General features: G+C 36.6%; 1 protein-coding gene across 5 annotated transcripts in view; it reads left to right on the top strand.

Annotated features, from left to right (window-relative positions):
• Window positions 1–20,860, top strand: part of KMT2E (lysine methyltransferase 2E (inactive)) — a 106,607-nt gene that overhangs the window by 54,227 nt on the left and 31,520 nt on the right. For 4 of the 5 annotated variants that reach the window (XM_066240506.1, XM_066240505.1, XM_066240503.1 and 1 more), the window contains 6 exons: window positions 4,106–4,220; window positions 5,274–5,503; window positions 9,355–9,435; window positions 15,611–15,669; window positions 17,007–17,179; window positions 17,529–17,567. In XM_066240506.1, coding sequence (XP_066096603.1) covers window positions 4,106–4,220; window positions 5,274–5,503; window positions 9,355–9,435; window positions 15,611–15,669; window positions 17,007–17,179; window positions 17,529–17,567 — 697 coding nt within the window. Of the gene's footprint in view, window positions 1–4,105; window positions 4,221–5,273; window positions 5,504–5,959; window positions 6,057–9,354; window positions 9,436–15,610; window positions 15,670–17,006; window positions 17,180–17,528; window positions 17,568–20,860 lie in introns of those variants that run through there. The other variant, XM_066240507.1, reaches the window with a different exon arrangement.

Below are 20,860 nucleotides of genomic sequence, written 5' to 3'. Positions count from 1 at the left end.
TAACAGTGGAGAGTAGAAACAATTGAAATATCCAACAATAGGGAGAGTGTTAAATAACATGTACATTTATATAATGAAATAAGTAATTATTACCAGATGTGTTGGCATTGAAAACTGGATGAAGCAAACTGTGAATCATATAGTATGTTGTCATTCTTAAAAAAACAACTATTAGATATACTATTTATTGATAGAAAGGAGGGAGATACACAGCATCTTAATATGGGTGTGTCTGGGGTTTGGATGAAGGCATAGTCCTTTACTTTCTTATGTATTTAAATTTTATACAGTAAACATATTATTTTGAAATTAAAAGCATTTCTACTTTAAAAAATGAGTAAGTGAGGCCCTGGCCGGTTGGCTCAGCGGTAGAGCGTCGGCCTAGCGTGCGGAGGACCCGGGTTCGATTCTCGGCCAGGGCACATAGGAGAAGCGCCCATTTGCTTCTCCACCCCTCCGCCGCGCTTTCCTCTCTGTCTCTCTCTTCCCCTCCCGCAGCCAAGGCTCCATTGGAGCAAAGATGGCCCGGGCGCTGGGCATGGCTCTGTGGCCTCTGCCTCAGGCACTAGAGTGGCTCTGGTCGCAATATGGCGACGCCCAGGATGGGCAGAGCATCGCCCCCTGGTGGGCAGAGCATCGCCCCTGGTGGGCGTGCCGGGTGGATCCCGGTCGGGCGCATGCGGGAGTCTGTCTGACTGTCTCTCCCTGTTTCCAGCTTCAGAAAAATGAAAAAAAAAAAAATGAGTAAGTGAATTTTTAACACAACAACATAGCTATTGGGTTAGTATTTGTTTCAAAGTATTTAGCACATTTTGGAAACCCTTCTTTCGTAATCTCCTGCAGCTTGTTGAACAACCTGTTTATGCCTCCTCTGTCTACTGATTGTAGCACACTAGGTCCCACAGCAGCGGCAACTTAGAGCTAAATGAAACTGTGTGGTAGGTTGGGGGGAGCAGTATGTCAAGAAGCAGTTGACTATAGAAATGTGATCGATTAGAGTATAACTGCATTAAGAAGTCTTAGACCAGCGGTTCTCAACCTGTGGGTCGCGACCCTGGCGGGGGGTCGAATGACCAAAACACAGGGGTCGCCTAAAGCCATCAGAAAATACATATTTTATAATAAATATATAAAAATATATTTTTATAATAAATATATATACTATATTTTATAATAAATATATATAAAATATATTTTTATAATAAATATATATAATATATTTTATAATAAATATATAAAATATATTTTTATAATAAATATATATTTTATAATAAATATATAAAAATATATTTTATAATATATAAAATACATATTTTATAATAAATATATATACATATTTTATAATAAATATATATATAAAAATACATATTTTATAATAAATATGTATTTTCCGATGGCTTTAGGCGATCCCTGTGTTTTGGTCGTTCGACCCCCGCCGGGGTTGCGACCTACAGGTTGAGAACCGCTGTTTTAGACCATGAAGAGTGCAAGTTGTACTACTAAATTCTAAGGGAAGTGGTAGGATAAGGGTTATGAAAAAAATCTCAAATGGTGGCTATGTGGCTATAGTAAGAATAAAGGCAAAGAAACAAGTCATGTTGTGTGTATGTAAAGGAGAAGTTAATTTCAGTGTGAATTAGCCTCAGAAAGAGGTTCACTACCCACACTGATCAATAGGGATTATCAGAGTAGGGCTCAGGAGGATTGATATGAGTAAAGAGGTTGAGAAAGTGATGTATATAAAATGTGAGTCCACGGAGCTTACAAGTCAACCATCATGAATTGTTACTCTTAGTTGTATCAGTAGTTGGCCAAGTCATCATCACTTAACCATTACCAGGTCAGACATACTAATACTACTCTACCATAGGCTGCTACCTAGGTTTTTATTTTGGAGAGAGAAAGAGAGAGAGAGACAGGCTGAAAGAGAGAGGGTGAGAAACATCAACTCATAGTTGCTTTCACTTTATTTGTGCATTGATGGATTCTGAGGCAGGAGAGAGTGCTAGAAGCACTTAACTCATAGTTGCTTTCACTTTAGTTGTATTGATTTCCCACGCTCAGTCCCGTGACCCCGTGCTGATGAGCCCATGCTCAGAGCCAGAGATCTTGGGGCTTCAAACTGTTGACTCAGTGTTCCAGGTTGATGCTTAATCCGTTGTGCCACCACAGATCAGGCATGCTTATGTTTTGTTTTGTTTTGTTTTTGTTTTTGTTTTTTTTCCCCTGAAGCTGGAAATAGGGAGAGACAGTCAGACAGACTCCCGCATGCGCCCTCCCGGGATCCACCCGGCACGCCCACCAGGGGCGATGCTCTGCCCACCAGGGGGCGATGCTCTGCCCCTCTGGGGCGTCGCTCTGCCGTGACCAGAGCCGCTCTAGCGCCTGGGGCAAAGGCCAAGGAGCCATCCCCAGCGCCGGGGCCATCTTTGCTCCAATGGAGCCTTGGCTGCGGGAGGGGAAGAGAGGGACAGAGAGGAAGGAGGGGGCAGGTAGAGAAGCAAATGGGCGCTTCTCCTGTATGCCCTGGCCGGCAATCGAACCCGGGTCCCCCGCACGCCAGGCTGACGCTCTACCGCTGAGCCAACCGGCCAGGGCCACTTATGTTTTTTTTATAAGCATCTTGTTTCATTGTGAAGTTCCTATTTCTTAGCTTTACTGATATTTCCAAAATTCATTGTATCTTGGCACACTAACACATACAGATGGCTTCTTGACTTACAATGGGCTTATGTCCCCATAAACCCTTAATAAGTGAAAAATATTGTTATTCAAAAATGCATTTAATACACCTAATTTACCAAATATCATAGCTTAGCCTTGCCGGTTTCTACTGAATGCATAATGCTTTCACACCATCATAAAGTAAAAAAAAATCCTAAGTTAAATCATTGTAAGTTGGGACCATTTGTAGTTTTGAACATTGAAATGTATACTTCACATTCAAATTGTGGTCTGTATGTTCAGTGTGTCCATAGTCCTGTTTGCATGATTTCTTCTGGCCTGTCCAATTAGCTCAGTGGTAGAGCATCAGCCCAGTGTGTGGAAGGCCTGGGTTTGATTCCTGGTCAGAGTACACAGGAGAAGTGACCATCTGCTTTTCCACGCCTTCCTCTCCCCCTTCTCTCTCCCTTTCTTCCTCTCTCTCTTTTTCTTCTCCTGCAGCCATGGCTTGATTTGATCGAGCACATTGGCCCTGGGCACTGAGGATGGCTCCGTGGAGCCTCAGCCTCAGGCGCTAAAAATACTTGGTTAAGAGCAGCCCCAGATAGGCTGAGCATTGGATCCAGACGGGGATTGCTGGGTGCATCTGGGAGCATGTGGAAGTTGGTCTCTCTATCTCCCCTCCTTTCACTTGGAAAGAAAATTTTTTTAATTTGAAAACATTTTTTTAAATGATTTCTTCTTTTATCTACCCTGTGCTTAGTAGCCCCAGTGCCACTGAGTATATTAAATAATGTTTAATCTCTAGTAATAGAGATTTTTAGTTGTAGAGAAGGAAACTATATTTAAACTTGCAGGAGTGATATTTATTTTACTCAATTAAACCAAAGTTTTACTATGACATGGAACCGAGATAGTATATTTATTGGGGTGATACTGGTTAATAAAATTATATAGGTTTCAGGTGTACAATTCTATATAATGCATTATCTGTATATTGTGTTGTGTGTTCGCCACCCCATGTCAAGTTTCCTTTCAACACCATTATTCCCCCTTTATCTTCTCCTGTGTGTCCCCTACTCTCCTTTTGCCCTGGTAATCACCATACTGTTACATGTGCGGTGTTTTTCTTTGCTTATTCTCCTCACCTTTTTCACCCAGCCCTCTTCCCCCTCCCCTCTGACACCTGTCAGTCTTTTTTGTATCTATGAGTCTGTTTCTATTTTGTTTGTTAGTTTAGATAGTATATATATTTTATCCACAGGGTATCTATCTACTATAAAAAGATATTTTATTGGTAATGATAAAAGATATAAATGACTCCTGGTTAAAAAAAGACATTTTATTTGTATAGTCAATAAAGTAAGTGTTTACAATTTTAAATTGATTAAAAGGAAAAAAATAAATGGAATTCTCTTTGATGCAACATTTTTCCCTCTAGACCAGAATCCGTAGAAGCTAGCCCTGTGGTAGTTGAGAAATCCAACAGTTATCCCCACCAGTTATATACCAGCAGCTCGCATCATTCACACAGTTACATTGGTTTGCCCTATGCGGTAAGTGCCAAGCATTTCTCTAGAAGGGTATTTTTTATATCTGGAAGTTAAAAGTAGGTGTGTGTGTGGTATTGTGTTTAAAACTGAATACTTAAAAAGTATACATATTTGTTTTATACTACCTAACCAATTAGGTATATAATTTGTGGTTTAATGTTTCATTGATATAACTATATTCAAGGGATTAAAATTCTATAAGGAATTCTTTAGAAGTGTTATTATTTTGCATTTTATGCTATTAATAGCTTGGTATTAAAATCTATTTATTTATAAAAAGGTGGAATTGTACTATCTACTGTTAATTCTAAATTATATAGGAATTTATATAGTAATTTATATAGTTACCATTTATTGAGCACTTATATGCCAGACTCTTTGGTAAGCATTTTTGCATGTATTATCTCATTTAATCTTCTAAAACAACCTAATGAAATAGGTATAATTTTCATCTCCACTTCATAGCTCAGAAAATGAAAGCTTCTCTGAGTTATCTTATTCAATGTTGCATAGCTAGTAAGAGGCAGAGCTTAGATTGGAACAGTTGCAGAACTAGACACGTTTGTAATATTGTTGAGATACAGTTATAAAAGATTTTTATTACTTGTACCAGAATAAAAAAATACCAAAATTTTTAAAATCTCCTATTTTCCCTTTATAATGATAATATGTCTTTCGTAGTTGTTTTGTTATGCTTTAGCTTCCACTTTCCTGAGGTTTTTTTTACTTCTATTTTCACATGTTGCACCTACTTCTATCTTGAAGGCAGAGCTATGTGACCATAGGACTGGGAAGATGCCTTCTGATTTGGGGGGTTGAGGGGGTGGAGTTTGAGGAAATAATTGTGAAGGTGACCAATGTTGTAGATCGACATTTTCACTTACCACTGTGGTTTAAAGTTTAGCTTCATTGAGTCATTATTTTAGAATTATTAAGGAAGAAATGGGTCAATTTAATATATATTGAGTATTCAAATTAAGAGTTGAATTTTAATTTGTTATTAGTTCATGTCATTGTTGAAAATATATTGTGCTGTGTTTGTGTTCGATAATCCAGGACCATAATTATGGTGCTCGGCCTCCACCAACACCTCCGGCCTCCCCTCCTCCATCAGTTCTTATTAGCAAAAATGAAGTAGGCATATTTACCACTCCTAATTTTGATGAAACTTCCAGTGCTACTACAATCAGCACATCTGAGGATGGAAGTTACGGTACTGATGTAACCAGGTGCATATGCGGTTTTACACATGATGATGGATACATGATCTGTTGTGACAAATGCAGGTAAAATATTTCACTCCATTAGTTTATTTTTGTTGAATGCTGCTAACCTTTGATTGTTAATGTTGCAAAAGAAGTAAAGCACTTTCAAAGGAATTAATGAATATATTTTAAAGTGAGACTTCTGCTAATATTAGTGCAGTCTGTTTTGCTCCAGAAGAAGCCTCTATGGGAAAATGCTATCTTAAAGTTAATTAGAACACTTCACTATTAATTATTAGGCAATCAGTTTTGATCACTATTCATACAGAATCACATCTCTATTCTTATTCATTTATAGTAATATAAAACTACCTATGGTAGTAGACAAGATAGAAATGAGAGGAGAATTTAGTCCTCTGTATTTCCTTTGGAATTATTTGTGCTGTATAGTCAAATGTGATTTTCCAGTTTGGGGGAAATTATACATTTTGATTGATGTTTGTTTGACCTGACTCTCTTACCTCCTTTTGACTTGAACCTTGCAGCACTCTGGAGTCTCCTTGAACCAGAACCACAGTCTCCCCTCCCCCAACCCTGGTTCAACCACCAAGAAAGGCCTCTTCCCCTAGAGAAGGTGTGATTGGGACAGAAAGTGGGGCTTTCTTTTCTTTTCTTTTCTTTTCTTTTCTTTTCTTTTCTTTTCTTTTCTTTTCTTTTCTTTTCTTTTCTTTACCTTTCTTTTCTTTTCTCTTTTCTTCTTTCTTTCTCTTTCTTTCTTTCTTTCTTTCTTTCTTTCTTTCTTTCTTTCTTTCTTTCATCTATCTTTCATCTTCTCTCTCTTTTTTTTTTTTTTTTTTTTGTGGGAGGGATTTTGGGAGGATGGAGAGGGAACTGTAGGATTTTAGCCTGAAAGTTACTGAGTCCATCCCCTACATAGAGTAGGAATCAGAAAATGTTTAAGCAGTGCGCTGTACAGGGTAAGAAGTTCAGTAGCTTTACAGAATTCCCTGGATCTGGTCTTTATGGCATAGCTTCATTATTTGATTTGAAATACCCCAGCATATAACAGTATTTGAGTATGACTATGCATTCTAGAGCCAACTATAAATTATTTTGCATTATTTTGCAATATCGTTCCCATTTATTAGATTAAGTGATTAGGGTTTGGATGTTATTGATATAAACATGCAGTTAGGGTTTTATATTTCAAAAAGTTGATTTGCCTTTACCAAAAGAGTGGAAAGTAGTTTTAAGTGGAATGTGAAATTTGATATTATTTTTATGGAAAGTTGTAATTTTAATCCTTGAGTTAATATTGTAAAAACATATTGTGGTACCTTTTCAAATTTAAAAAGAAATTCTCATTGTGATACATATCAGTAGCATGAACAGTCACTTCAGTAAATTTATTCATGAGGTAAATTTAAAAATTAAAAATATAACCAGTAAAAACTTATTTTCCTTATTTTTAATTAGATTCTTATTAGAAAAATCTCAATTCATATTTTAACCAATAATATAAAATAGCTTTCTTTTAGCTGATTTTATCTAATGTGATAAATTACATACCATTTGCAATGTTTTTATTTTAATGCATAATCTAAACATTTTCTTTTGATTTAATTACAATGATCTATACATAATATAGAATTATCCCTATTAGAAAATAGTGAAATAGTCCTTAGGATTTATACCTATCTACAAATTCTTGAAGGACCAGTTCTCAGTTTTTGGATTTCTCAAGGTATTTGCTTCTCAGCGACTGCTCTCTTTTTTATTAATCTATTTTTTATCATTCTGTTTTATTTTACTGCTTAACCTGCAGCATACTCTAGGACTTAATATTTTCTCCTTTGTTCTTGTTTTATATTCCCTCTGTTTATTTTCATGTGCAGGGAGTTCCTGGTTTATGAATGAGATAGGTTCTAAAGGTTTGAAAATGCTTAACTATTTATGTGCACAGAAAGGTAAAAATAAATACTATGTTAAGAAAACATCTAAATTGCATTTAATAGGTAAATGTACCTGTTCCAATTTGCATACAAATTCAACTTAAGAACAAACCTACAGAACATACCTCATTTGTAACCCAGGGATTGTACCTACTGCCCATATTAATTTCTTTCAAGTTTGACATCTATGACTGTGATTATTTATTCATTCTCTAGTAATGTTTTTTCTGTTGTCTGCATGACATTTTTATCTTCCAATTTTACTCTCCAATTTTAACTTAATTTGTCATTCTATCCCTTGTTGTCAGGTGCTCTGCCTTTTTTCTTTTTTTCCCCACACCCCCCTTCCTTCCTTCCTTCCTTCCTTCCTTCCTTCCTTCCTTCCTTCCTTCCTTCCTTCCTTCCTTCCTTCCTTCAGGATTCAGGGAGAGAGAGAAAAAGAGAGAGCAAGAAGAGACCATGACAGACAGGAAGGGAGAGAGATGAGAAGCATCAATTCTTCGTTGGGACATCTTGGTTGTTCTGCCTTTTTTCTTTTTTCCCCCACACCCCCTTTCATTCATTCATTCATTCATTCAGGGAGAGAGAGAAAAAGAGAGAGCAAGAGGAAGAGACCATGACCCACAGGAAGGGAGAGAGATGAGAAGCATCAATTCTTCATTGCGACATCTTGGTTGTTCACTGATTTCTTTCTCATATGTTGAGAGGGCTCCAGTTGATTGAATGATCCCTTGCTCAAGCCAGTGACTTTGGGCTGAAGGCAGCGACCTTTAGGCTCAAGCCAGTGACCATGGGGTCATGTTTATGGTCCCATGCTCAAGCCAGCAACCCCGTGCTCAAGCTGGAGACCTTGGGGTTTCGAACCTAGGTCCTCAGCATCCCAGGCCGATGCTCTATCTACTGCATCACTGCCTGGTCAGGCATTCCTCACACATTGATACATGTATTTCATTGCCTCCCACATTCTACCAGTGTTGTCCCAAGATTTGCAGTATAAGAAGAACAGTATGATATCAGTTAAATAGTTTTATATTATTAGAAGTGGCTGATTTTTATATAAAGAATTAGACTGTTTTTAGACACAGGCTTTTATATATATCAACCTCAGACTAATTAAAGTCTTGGCAATAAAATAATAATAAGCAACTGAGAAGTTTGCCTCAAGCTGGTCCATTAAAAATTTTAAAGAAAAGAATAGGTTTAATCTGTGCCCTTATGGACTGTTTTTTGGATTCTTTAACTTCTTTTCTGCCATCATTTTAGTTCTGTCCTTCTTTTAACTCAGGTCTGCAATTTTGGAAACGCCTGTTATTTGGTTTTTCTGCTTTCAATTTCTTTACTTCTTTGAATTAACTGTGTGTCATCAAAGCACCTCTAGTTGTTATCTGTTACCAATTAGAGGCAATCTGTACACACCCTGACATCCCAAATCCTGTGTAATCTGACCACACGTTACTAATCCATGTTTACCTTTCTCTGTTTTTCAAAATGAACATTCTTCTTTATAGATATTAACCACTATTTGGCTGTTGCTCCTCATATCTGCCTACTTTAAGAAACATTGCTACAATAACATTTTTATTTCCTAATTTCCCAAACAAGGTTCTGTTCAAGTTCATTATTCTCCAGGGTGCTTTTCCCATTAACTCCAAGTAATTTGAACCTCTCTATTCTACTTTGTGAATGCTGATAATATTTATAATGAATATTGTTTATAATTTAACATTATATTTGCTTTATAAGTTTATATTATATATATATCATCCTATATTTGTCCTCTTGTTTTTACATCTCAATGTTTTATTTCCCTGAGGACATATTTCTGTGAATTCCTTGCAGCACTTTTTAGTACTTTTACAGGACTAAACTCAAAGTAGGCACTTAAGTGATAGTTAAATGGAATATCAAATCTTAATTTAAGAATGGTTATTAAAAGACTTTATATGTTCTGTTTTTGTTTTTTTTTTTTTCTTTTTTAAGTGTTTGGCAACATATTGACTGCATGGGGATTGATAGGCAGCATATTCCTGATACGTACCTATGTGAACGATGTCAGCCTCGGTAAGTTGTGCACACCAGTAAGATTGCCATTAATTTAACTGAGATAATTTTTAGTTAAGGAGTTTATGTATGAATTCTAGATAAAATAATTCATGGATTACTGTATTTCATCAATTCTAAGATACACTTTTTTTTTGCATTCTGACATTTCTAAAATCAAGAAGAATCTTTCCATTGATGTGTTATGGTTTACTTTGTTGGGCTTTCACTTTATTAATGATGCATAAAATAATAGTGCTTCTTCTAAGTGATGACCTTTATTTCTCTAGAATGCACTGTTCAAGAGTTACTAGAAGGACATTGCCTTAGTCATAGAATTTTGTAGGTATATATACTATCTTACCACCTATTTGTAACAGTGTGTCTTTTTCCTCATTTCTCTTTTGTGTTTTTTAAAAATCTTTTTATTATGGACATGTCTTTTGTTTGTTTTGTATTTTTCCGAAGTTAGAAGCGGGGAGGCAGTCAGACAGACTCCCCGCATGCGCCTGGCTGGGATCCACCCGGCATGCCCACCAGTAGATGATGCTCTGCCCAACTGGAGTGTTGCAACTGGAGCCGTTCTTGTGCCTGAGGCAGAGGCCATGGAGCCATCCTCAGTGCCGGGCCAACTTTGCTCCAGTGGAGCCTTGGCTGTGGGAGGGGAAGAGAGACAGAGAGGAAGGAGAGGGGGAGGGTGGAGAAGCAGATGGTTGCTTCTCTTGTGTGCCCTGACTTGGAATCGAACCCAGGACTTCCTCTTGCCAGGCTGACGCTCTACCGCTGAGCCAACTAGCCAGGGTTATTATGGACATTTCAAACCTATATAAAAACAAAATAGTATAATAGACCCACATATTTATACTGCCCTACTTCAACAATTGCCAATAATCCTTTTTCATTTCTTCTTCCCTTCACATACTATTTTAATGTAAATTCTGGATACATTATTTCACTTAAATGTATCCTTATGTATTTTTTTTTTATTTTTCTGAAGCTGGAAACAGGGAGAGACAGTCAGACAGACTCCCGCATGCGCCCGACCGGGATCCACCCGGCACGCCCACCATGGGGCGACGCTCTGCCCACCAGGGGGCGATGCTCTGCCCATCCTGGGCGTCGCCATGTTGCAACCAGAGCCACTTTAGCACCTGAGGCAGAGGCCACAGAGCCATCCCCAGGGCCCGGGCCATCTTTGCTCCAATGGAGCCTTGGCTGCGGGAGGGGAAGAGAGAGAGAGGAAAGCACGGCGGAGGGGTGGAGAAGCAAATGGGCGCTTCTCCTGTGTGCCCTGGCCGGGAATCGAACCTGGGTCCTCCGCACGCTAGGCCGACACTCTACCGCTGAGCCAACTGGCCAGGGCTATCCTTATGTATTTTAATATACATTGTTATGTGTGTGTATATAAAATAATTTTTAAAAAACCACCATAACGACAAAACTATTATTGTACACATAACAAAATCTATTATCTTGTAGCTACTGCTAAAATATTGATTAATATACATCGCTTAGGTCTCTAGTAATCTAAACCTACTCCCCTTACTGTCACCAGCCCCAGTCTCCTTTGCAATGTATGTTTTAAAGGAACTGAATTGTTTATCATGTTTAGTTTGCTAGTTTTACTTTCATGGTTTAACAGGTTTCTCTGTCCTCTCTATTTATGTAAATAGGAGTGTGATCAGATTTTGGTTCTCTTTTTCATTTTTTCTAAATTTTAATTTAATTTTTTTTTTTTTTGTGACAGAGAGAGGGACAGATAGGGACAGACAGGAAGGGAGAGAGATTGGAAGCATCAATTCTTTATTGCAGCCCCTTAGTTGTTCATTGATTGATTTCTCATGTGTGCCTTGATGGGGGTGGGGGGCAGACTGAGTGACCCCTTGCTCAAGCCAGTGACCTTGGGTCCAAGCTGGTGAGCTTTGCTCAAACCAGATAAGCCCGCGGTCAAGCTGGCAACCTCGGGGTTTCGAACTTGGGTCCTCTGCGTCCCAGTCCGATGCTCTATCCACTGTGCCTCTGCCTGGTCAGGTTTTATTTAATTTTTTAAAAGTATTTTATTTATTAATTTTGCAGAGAGAGGAGAGAGCAAAGGGGTGGAGTGAGAAGTATCAACTCATAGTTGCTTCACTTTAATTGTTCATTGATTGCTTATGGTATGTGCCTTGACTGGGCAAGCCCAGTGTTTCAGACTGGCAACCTCAACAATCCAGATCAACACTTTATCCATTGCACCACCACAGGCTTTATTTATTTATTTTTTGTAAGACTGTTTTCATAGACTGTTCTATCAGGTGACATGTACTATCTAGTTATCTCTATCATGGAGCCCATTTATAGTCATTCTTTAAATGTATTCATTTATTAGGAGTTGCACAATAGTGACTTAATTCTATTGCTTATCACTTATTAGCTGGACTATTTCTAGAGAAAAACTTGTCCCTGTACTAACTGATCAGTTCTATTAAGGTATATTTCAGTGAGGAAAGGCAAGATAAATGCTTTCAGATTCTTAGCCTCTTTATCCAGTTTTCAGAAAAATGAAAAAAAATTGTAAGTAGCATTATAGACTCAGGGATTTTAACATTGCATGTCAGTCTATTAAAGTTATTATCTTTATTGATGTTCAAATTTTGCCCTGTTTTTGGTAGATGGGAACTTTTTCAAGTTGGCTCTTGGGTCCTTTTGACAGTACCCTAGTATTACTTGATTGTTTTTGTTCTGTGCCTCAAACTCAGAATTGGTTTTCATGACCAGAATCTCAAAGAGCTAGTCATGCTCCTTCCTGTTGGATTGATCAATGTTACTACATTTATTTTTAGTAGACAAAGTTAGGAAATGTGTTTAGTCTGTTTGTTTATTTTTAAGATACAGTACATGAATTTATACTGAATAATTGCAAATATATTTAGGAATACAAGGAATAGAAATAAATTCTAACTTTTTTATTGAGGCAAAATTGGTATATAACATTATATAAGTCTTGGGTGTACAACATTGTAACTTGAAATCTGTATGCCATTAAACCATTTCTGTTTCATCTATATTCCCTTTTATCCTAGTTCTCAACAACACAGATGTAATGGAATTAGAGTATCACAGTTTTTCACTTGCTTAATCCCATAGAAGAACCCTAGTCTCAATAGTAATAATACCAACAGTAGCACCAACAATATGATTATGTAAAACAGTTTAGAATTTTTTCTTTTCTTAGTTTCCACAAGGGATGCATAGTTAATTTTTTAAAAGTTTCTTGAAAGAACTGCACTGTGTGATTGTAACATCAACTAGATACACATGTATGCTGATTATACTAGTTTATTTTATTTTATTTATTTTTTGTATTTTTCTGAAGCTGGAAACGGGGAGAGACAGGCAGACAGACTCCTGCATGCGCCCGACCAGGATTCACCCGGCACGCCCACCAGGGGGCGACGCTCTGCCCACCAGGGGGCGATGCTCTGCCTCTCCGGGGCATCGCTCGTTGGGACCAGAGCCACTCTAGCGCCTGGGGCAGAGGCCAAGGAGCCATCCCCAGCGCCCGGGCCATCTTTGCTCCAATGAAGCCTCAGCTGCGGGAGGGGAAGAGAGAGACAGAGAGGAAGGAGAGGCGGAGGGGTAGAGAAGCAGATGGGCACTTCTCCTGTGTGCCCTGGCCGGGAATCGAACCCAGGACTTCTGCACGCCAGGCCGATGCTCTACCACTGAGCCAGCCGGCCAGGGCCTATTAGTTTATTTTTGATTTTTAAAAATTAAACCTTTTGTTTTAAGTTATTTGTAGATTCACACGCAGTTGTGAAATAATACAGAGATCCTGTGTATCCTTTACCCAGTTTCTCTCAGTGATAATGTCTTGCAAAATTACTAATACAGTATCACAACCACAGGATACTGACAAAACATTTACATCTAAAGAAATCTCTCATGTTACCTTTTATAATGACACCCACCTCCGACCTTGGACCCCTTCCCTTCTATCCCTGACCTTTGGCAACCATTAATCTATACTCTATTTTTATAATTTGTCATTTTATGAATGTTAAATAAATGGAATCATACAGTATGTGACCTTTTGGGATTAGTTTTTTTACTCAGTGTAATTCTCTGGAGAGCCAATTTGCTGCATAAATCAGTATTTAATTCTTTTTTTATTGATGAATAGTGCTCTGTGGTATATATATATATGTACTGCAATTTGTTTAACCATTTACCCATTGAAGGGCATTTGAGTTATTTCTACTTTTTGGGTATTGCAAATGAATATTTGTGTACAGCTTTTGAACCTAAGTTTTGTTTTCTTTGGGATAAATGCCCAAGATTAAAATGGCACAGTCATGTGTTAGTTTTAGAACATATTGTCAAACTATTTTGCAGAGTAGTTATACCATTTTACATTCCTGCCAGATGATGAGTAATCTGTTAATTTTTTATTTTTAAAGATTGCTTTTTATACTTGATTTTGTCTATGTATACATTTATATAATTATGTAATAAGTAGCCCCAGCATTTTAAAGTCAAATATTTAAAACAAGGTATGTTCAAGTAAGTCTAACTTCTATCCCTGATCTTTCTACCCCAGAAATAACAATTAAAATTTTTTTCCCATTTTTTTTTACTAGAAATAGGTATATATTTGTTTGTATCCCCGCCCTTACTTAGGTAAGCAGTAGTACATGGAGTTTTTGCCACATTTCTTATTTTCTCCTAAAAACATATGCTAAAGATCACTACATGTAGATCTTGACTCATTTCTCTTTATTGCTTCAAAGTGCTCCATCTTTCTCATGTACTATACTTTGTTCACCCAGTCCCCTGGGAGTGGACTTTTGCGTTGTTTTCAGTCTTTTGTCACTGCAAATAGAGATAGGATTGTTCCATTAAAGGATAAATGTAAATGTATCATTTTGTCAGCTATTATCAAATTCCCCTCCAATAGGAGCTGTACAATTTTGAATTCCCACCAGTAATTGGATAAGCATGTCTATTTTCCCAGGCCTCACAGTAGAGTATTTGACATTTGACAGACTTGGATTTTTGCTAGTTTAACTAGGTTAGAAATGGTAATCTTAGTGTTACACTTTTATATTTCTTTACTATGAGTGAGGCTTTTCTATGTGATTTTGTTTCACTTTATAAGTATTTTCCAATTGCCTATTAACCTGTCCATGGGAAATATTGTGTTGGTCCATGAAAGAGTTAATTACCCTGATGTGAAATGAAGATTAGTGACTGAATGATCTTAGTCAAATTCACTTATACTCAGGGTAATTTCTGCCTTAGCAGTCCCTGAAATAATTCTCCTATTTTCACTGGTCCCCAAGTGTAAAAAGGTTGAAAACTACTGCTTTATAACACCAGATATATGCTCTGGTTTCTCTTCAGGTCGTATAAATCTTTCTCCTTTTATAACACCATATATTTTTTTGATGGGGTAAATATCTGGTCAATAAGAGTTCATTAAAAACTAATCTTTAGAGAGGGTAGTCAATTCAGCAATATCTGCTTATTATTTTGTGATGACGAGGATAGTTATCAGTGATGCTATAGGATAGTTACCTATTTTAGTAGAAATTAAGGCAAGTCTGTTACTGAGTTGTAGGCATTTCAGTCTAGAGCCCTCACTCTCCCATCTAAAAATACTATCTAGTGTTGTTTGTCCTCTAGACTAATTTTAGATAGTAAAATAGGAGGGGGGGAGTAAAACAATTACTATTGATGATATAATGTACTTCCTGAGTGGAGGCTGAAGGAGGTTAATGAAATAATTATTAAATATTTAGTGTTTATTTCAAAAGTGGAAATAATTTTAGGCAAATGGTATAATGCAAATAGATTGTAATTTAGTATCATACATTTCTTTTAAGAAATTTAATTTGTGATTTTTGTTACATACATTATGTTAACATTTTTTTCTAGAGTTTTTGCTTTAAGTATTCAATTAAAAGAAAAGATGTACTAGTTTCCCATGTAAAAAATTATTAAGAGAGTGCAATTATAGTCACTAAACTGTCATCTAATGCTAATGATTCTAGATCAAATCTAATGTAAGGCAAGGGAGATAGTACATATATTTTATACTGTTGATATTTCAGTGAGAACATTAAAGAAATTGTAAGTTTATCACATTTAAAACTTGCTTTATATATAAATTTATGAATGTTTGATAAATAATAATCACGTTAATATTTTAATCTAGGAGTTTGGATAAAGAGAGGGCAGTGCTACTACAACGCCGGAAAAGGGAAAATTTGTCAGGTGGGTGAAAAAGGATCTATAACTAACTTAGGGTTAGTGTGATAGAGACTGAGTGGCCTGCGTGTTTTTTAGTCCATGTATACACCTTACTGATGAATGTGGATTGTATATAATTTACAATCTCAGGTATAGATTAAGATTAAGTATTCTTTTTTGTGTGTGTGTATTTTTCCGAAGCTGGAAACGGGGAGAGACAGTCAGACAGACTCCCGCATGCGCCCGACCGGGATCCACCCGGCATGCCCACCAGGGGCGACGCTTTGCCCACCAGGGGGCGATGCTCTGCCCCTCAGGGGCGTCGCTCTGCCGCGACCAGAGCCACTCTAGCGCCTGGGGCAGAGGCCAAGGAGCCATCCCCAGCGCCCGGGCCATCTCTGCTCCAATGGAGCCTTGGCTGCGGGAGGGGAAGAGAGAGAGAGAGAGGAAGGAGGGGAGGGGGGGTGGAGAAGCAAATGGGCGCCTCTCCTATGTGCCCTGGCCGGGAATCGAACCTGGGTCCCCCGCACGCCAGGCCGACGCTCTACCACTGAGCCAACCGGCCAGGGCCGATTAAGTATTCTTTTTTACAGATTACAGAATAAGAATGTAGGAAATAGAGAAACTAGAGGAAAATAAAATAAAAAATTTTAAATCATCCATATTTTCCTATATATAGGTAACCTATTTGTTTAAAGAAATTAAATATGTTTGCTTTTCAGAAAGATGGGGATCCATTAGTTTTCATTTGGAATAGTGTTTCTTTCATTTTTAGGAACAGAATATAGAAGTATAACATGAGCTACAAGTTTCATTTTGGTTTAAAACATGTTGATACCAATACAGTTAAATTTTAATAATGGTAGTTTATTGAACTAATCCTATTTGATGGACATTTGGGTTGTTTCCAGTATTTTTTATTTTGTTTTTATTATAAATAGTACCCTCAACAAAACCCTCCTGGGTAAGTTCTTTGAGTGTGTGTGCTTCTTCCATTTTATCTTTAGATAGATCCATTGAAATGGGTCATTGGGTAGAGGGTAAGTGCATATAGAATTTTGCCAGATTTGGCTATCATGTGGAGGTTATTTTGAAATTCTACTGGCAATGTATGCAACTATGTGTTCCACACAGGCACACCATCTCAGTGTGTCATACTTTTGTGTCCTTTCTAGTTTAATGTATGAGAATTGATACTTATAGTTTGCATTTAAATGTATCTTAATATGAGCGAGGTCAATAAAGTGAAAAAAACTTTATTCTTCAGAAAGATGGATATATAATATTTTCTCATGTGAAATGCTGTTTTATTTGTTGAAATAGAAGTATTATACATACAGTAATCTTTTTTGCTTTTAAAGATGGTGATACAAGTGCAACTGAGAGTGGTGATGAGGTTCCTGTGGAATTATACACGGCATTTCAGCACACCCCAACATCGATTACTTTAACTGCTTCAAGAGTTTCTAAGGTTAATGATAAAAGAAGGAAAAAAAGTGGGGAGAAAGAACAAAACATTTCAAAATGTAAAAAAGTAAGTTTTAAATTTTTTTGGATAAATAAAGTAAGTAGTGTGGGAGCTGAATTGTATAGGAATTACTATATTATTTTTTATATCCTTCCAATTTTTTATCAAATATTTTTCCATGGTTGTAATGTTGATCACACAGAAAATTTAGACTTGTTCTTAGCATTGTATCGTATATATATGTTTTCATGTTTTGCATAGTCTGTATTTATTTACTTAAACATTCTCCTAGTTCTGGTGGTATTGGTTATACCAAACTTCTTGTTATAATGAGATCTGAGTAAAAATCATCAGTGAACCAGTTGATTCTTAAGTATTAATTATGTCCCAAACTCAGAATTCCATTTTATTTCAGGCCTTTCGTGAAGGATCTAGGAAGTCATCAAGAGTTAAGGTAAATATATTAAATTTAAGCCCTTAATAGCAGCTGTCAATTATTCAGGAGTTTACTAAGTTGTTGTTTGTTCACAATCTTTATGCTTTCTTCATTTTGCATCATTTCATTGCTTATATTCTTTTTATTTTTTGGTGACAGAGACAGAGAGGGACAGATAGGGACAGACAGACAGGAAGGGAGAGAGATGAGAAGCATCAGTTCTTTATTGCAGCCCCTTAGTTGTTCACTGATTGCTTTCTCATATGCGCCTTGACGGGGGCGGGGGGGGGGCAACAGCAGACCTAGTGACCCCTTGCTCAAGCCAGTGACCTTGGATTTAAGCTGATGAACCTTGCTCAAACCAGATGAGCCTGCGCTGAAGCTGGCAGCCTCAGAATTTTGAACCCGGGTCCTCCTCATCCCAGTCCGATGCTCTATCCACTGCACCACCACCTGGTCAGGCGCATTGCTTATATTCTTTTTTTTTTGTTTTAATTTTATTTTTATTTTATTTATTCATTTTAGAAAGGAGAGAGAGATAGAGAGAGAAGGGGGGGAGGAGCAGGAAGCATCAACTCCCATATGTGCCTTGACCAGGCAAGCCCAGGGTTTCGAACCAGCGACCTCAGCATTTCCAGGTCGATGCTTTATCCACTGTGCCACCACAGGTCAGGCTCATTGCTTATATTCTTTATCAGAAATAGGACCATAGAGAATTCTACTTAGAGTTCTCAATATTTAAAATAGCCAAAATGAGCAGGTATGTAAGTAACTTCTAATACTAAAATTTTGGGTAATCTGAATTTCAGTTATTGCATTCCATGTCTCCAGTACACGTGGTGTTAATACACTAGACATGTGAATGCAAAATCACATTTGGAATTTGAAAATTTGCTCTTTTGTGTAGTTGGGATTCTAATGATTTAGTTGTCTGTTGTTATGAAATACTATAAAATCACTATAGATCCACCATATAAGTACAAACTTGTACCTTGAATTAATTAGAATAAATCCTAAATTTTGTAAATGCCAACATTGCTGAGAGAAGCAAGGCTCCCTAGTTCTGTCTCCCCCTAAGAGATAGGTTTGTGTTGGATTACAGAGGTCAGCTATATAGTTACTATAGCTTTTAAAAATTAGGTAGTAAAGGACGACGGGTTTTTCAAGTTGTCAGATGTTAAAATAGGACATCAGGAGCATGTTGTAGTATCTGTTGTCTACGTGGTATAGTAGCTATTCATAATAACCATTCATTATTTAACATTCCTGGAAAACAAATCATTAAACAGTTGCCCAATGATGATTATTCTTGAATATTTTTCTAATTCTTTCTCAAGGATGTTAATGCATGGTGTCAGTCAGCATACATCAAGTCGAAAGATTCATAAAATATTCTTTGTTAAAGTTGGGATTTTATACTTACTATGTTAAACTTGGATTTATGGTATTTTCTCTGACACAAAATAAAGAGGTCTGAAAAAGTTTTTGGATTAAACTGTTGGAAGAATTAATACTCCAGCAATTTTCCTTTCTTCCCAACTTATCTAACCAGTTTAATAGCAAACCTAATGAGAAAGGAGCATGTTTTACTTAACTGAAATATTTTTATTTATTACATAGTGAGTTTTTGTGCATCTTTTAAAAGTATCTTTTCCTGTCTGACTTGTGGTACAGTGGATAAAGTGTAGACCTGGAACACTGAGGTCGCCAGTTCAAAACCCTGGCTTCCCTGGTCAAGGCACATATGGGACTTGATGTTTCCTGCCCCCCCCCCACTTCTTTAAAATTAATAAATAAAATCTTTAAAAAATGTTTTAAAACATAGATATCTTTTTCTTGAAGATATCTCTTTAACATCATAATAATTCCAATAAGTAATTCTGTAGTAATTATAAGATTTAAGAGAGCTAGAAGAGCTGTATTAAAGATTTACAAGGTCAGTATAGAGGGGTTTTTTTTTGGGGGGGGGACACAAAAGAAAGAAAAATTTGAAAACTCATTATATTTATTTTAAAAAGCTGAGGAAAGCCTTAATATGTAGTGTCTCATTTGTATAATAATCTGTTCTTAAAAATAGGTCTGTTCTGTATCAAGTGATCATTATAGAATATGGAAGTACATAAAATATCAATTAGTGAACTAAACCTATCTCAGTCAAATAGTTGAGCAAGTTGCTATACAGTTGATCCTGGAACAATGCCAGGGTTAGGGATATCAGCCCCACCCCCTTCACTGGTAAACATTCAAGGATAACTTTGACTCCCAAAAACTTAAGTTGTCACTTGATATCTGAGGAGGGTTGGTTGCAGGACCCCTCACGGTTGTCAAGTCCCTATATAAAATGGTGTAGATCAATGAGTACTGTTGGCCCTCTGCATCTGTTAACTCCCAACCATGGATCGAAAACAATACAGGTATTTTTTGAAAAATATTCTTATATAAGTGGGCCCATGCAGTTTAAACCCATATTGTTCATGGTTCAATTGCAGTTTGTTTTATTGTAGAAAAGAATATATAAGGTTGACTGATGGTAAATTTTAGCAAGTGTTTCTGTATACATGTACATGTCTAACAGGATATAAGGATTTTTATGAAATCTATATATGATGTTAAAATTTCAGTTATGTTAGGTTGTATATATAGAAAAAAATCTTTTCTCAAAGTTTAATATTGTAGGAAGAAAACAGTGAACAACATTTAAAACAAAATTGAAATTTCATGTTAAATTTGTTAAATTTGAATTATGCTAATGATAAAGTAAAATATATGTTCTTGTTATCTGTATTAATTGATTTTCACTCTAAGATTGCAAATAAAAATTAGTTGTGGGAGTTCAGTTTTTAATAAATTTTTTAAATGTGTGGTAATTGTGCCTTTCTTGTAAAGGACAGTCCAGTGAAAAAGGTCTCCCTTTATATGTTTTGTAACATTAAGAAGAGAGGTAGTAACTTTTTATTGCTTGGCATTTAGAATTCTATCTTACAGGTTTTAATAGGGGAAGTAGAGGAGGAACAAGCACTGAAACTTAAAGGTCCTTGCCCTCATTATGACTCCTTAATTTAGGCTGTGGACCATTTGGGTCATTTTACATTCTATAAAAACATTTTATTCTCATGTTAAATTTAACATACAGAAAATTGGAATTACACTAAATTAAAGATCAAAGTATATTTTTGTATAAAACATGTTAATGTTAAAATTTTAGTATTATATTAAAAATAAGTTTATACTTAATATGCAGTGTGTGTAGTTTACATAATAATTGCACCTATAGTCTGTTTAAATGGAACTGTGAGTACAGAGTAGAAATT

This window comes from Saccopteryx bilineata, chromosome 7 (assembly GCF_036850765.1).
Source record: "Saccopteryx bilineata isolate mSacBil1 chromosome 7, mSacBil1_pri_phased_curated, whole genome shotgun sequence".
In the NCBI taxonomy this organism is placed as follows: Eukaryota; Metazoa; Chordata; class Mammalia; order Chiroptera; family Emballonuridae; genus Saccopteryx; species Saccopteryx bilineata.
Note: the sequence above shows the minus strand (reverse complement) of the source record. Positions and strands in the feature narration are given on the sequence as shown.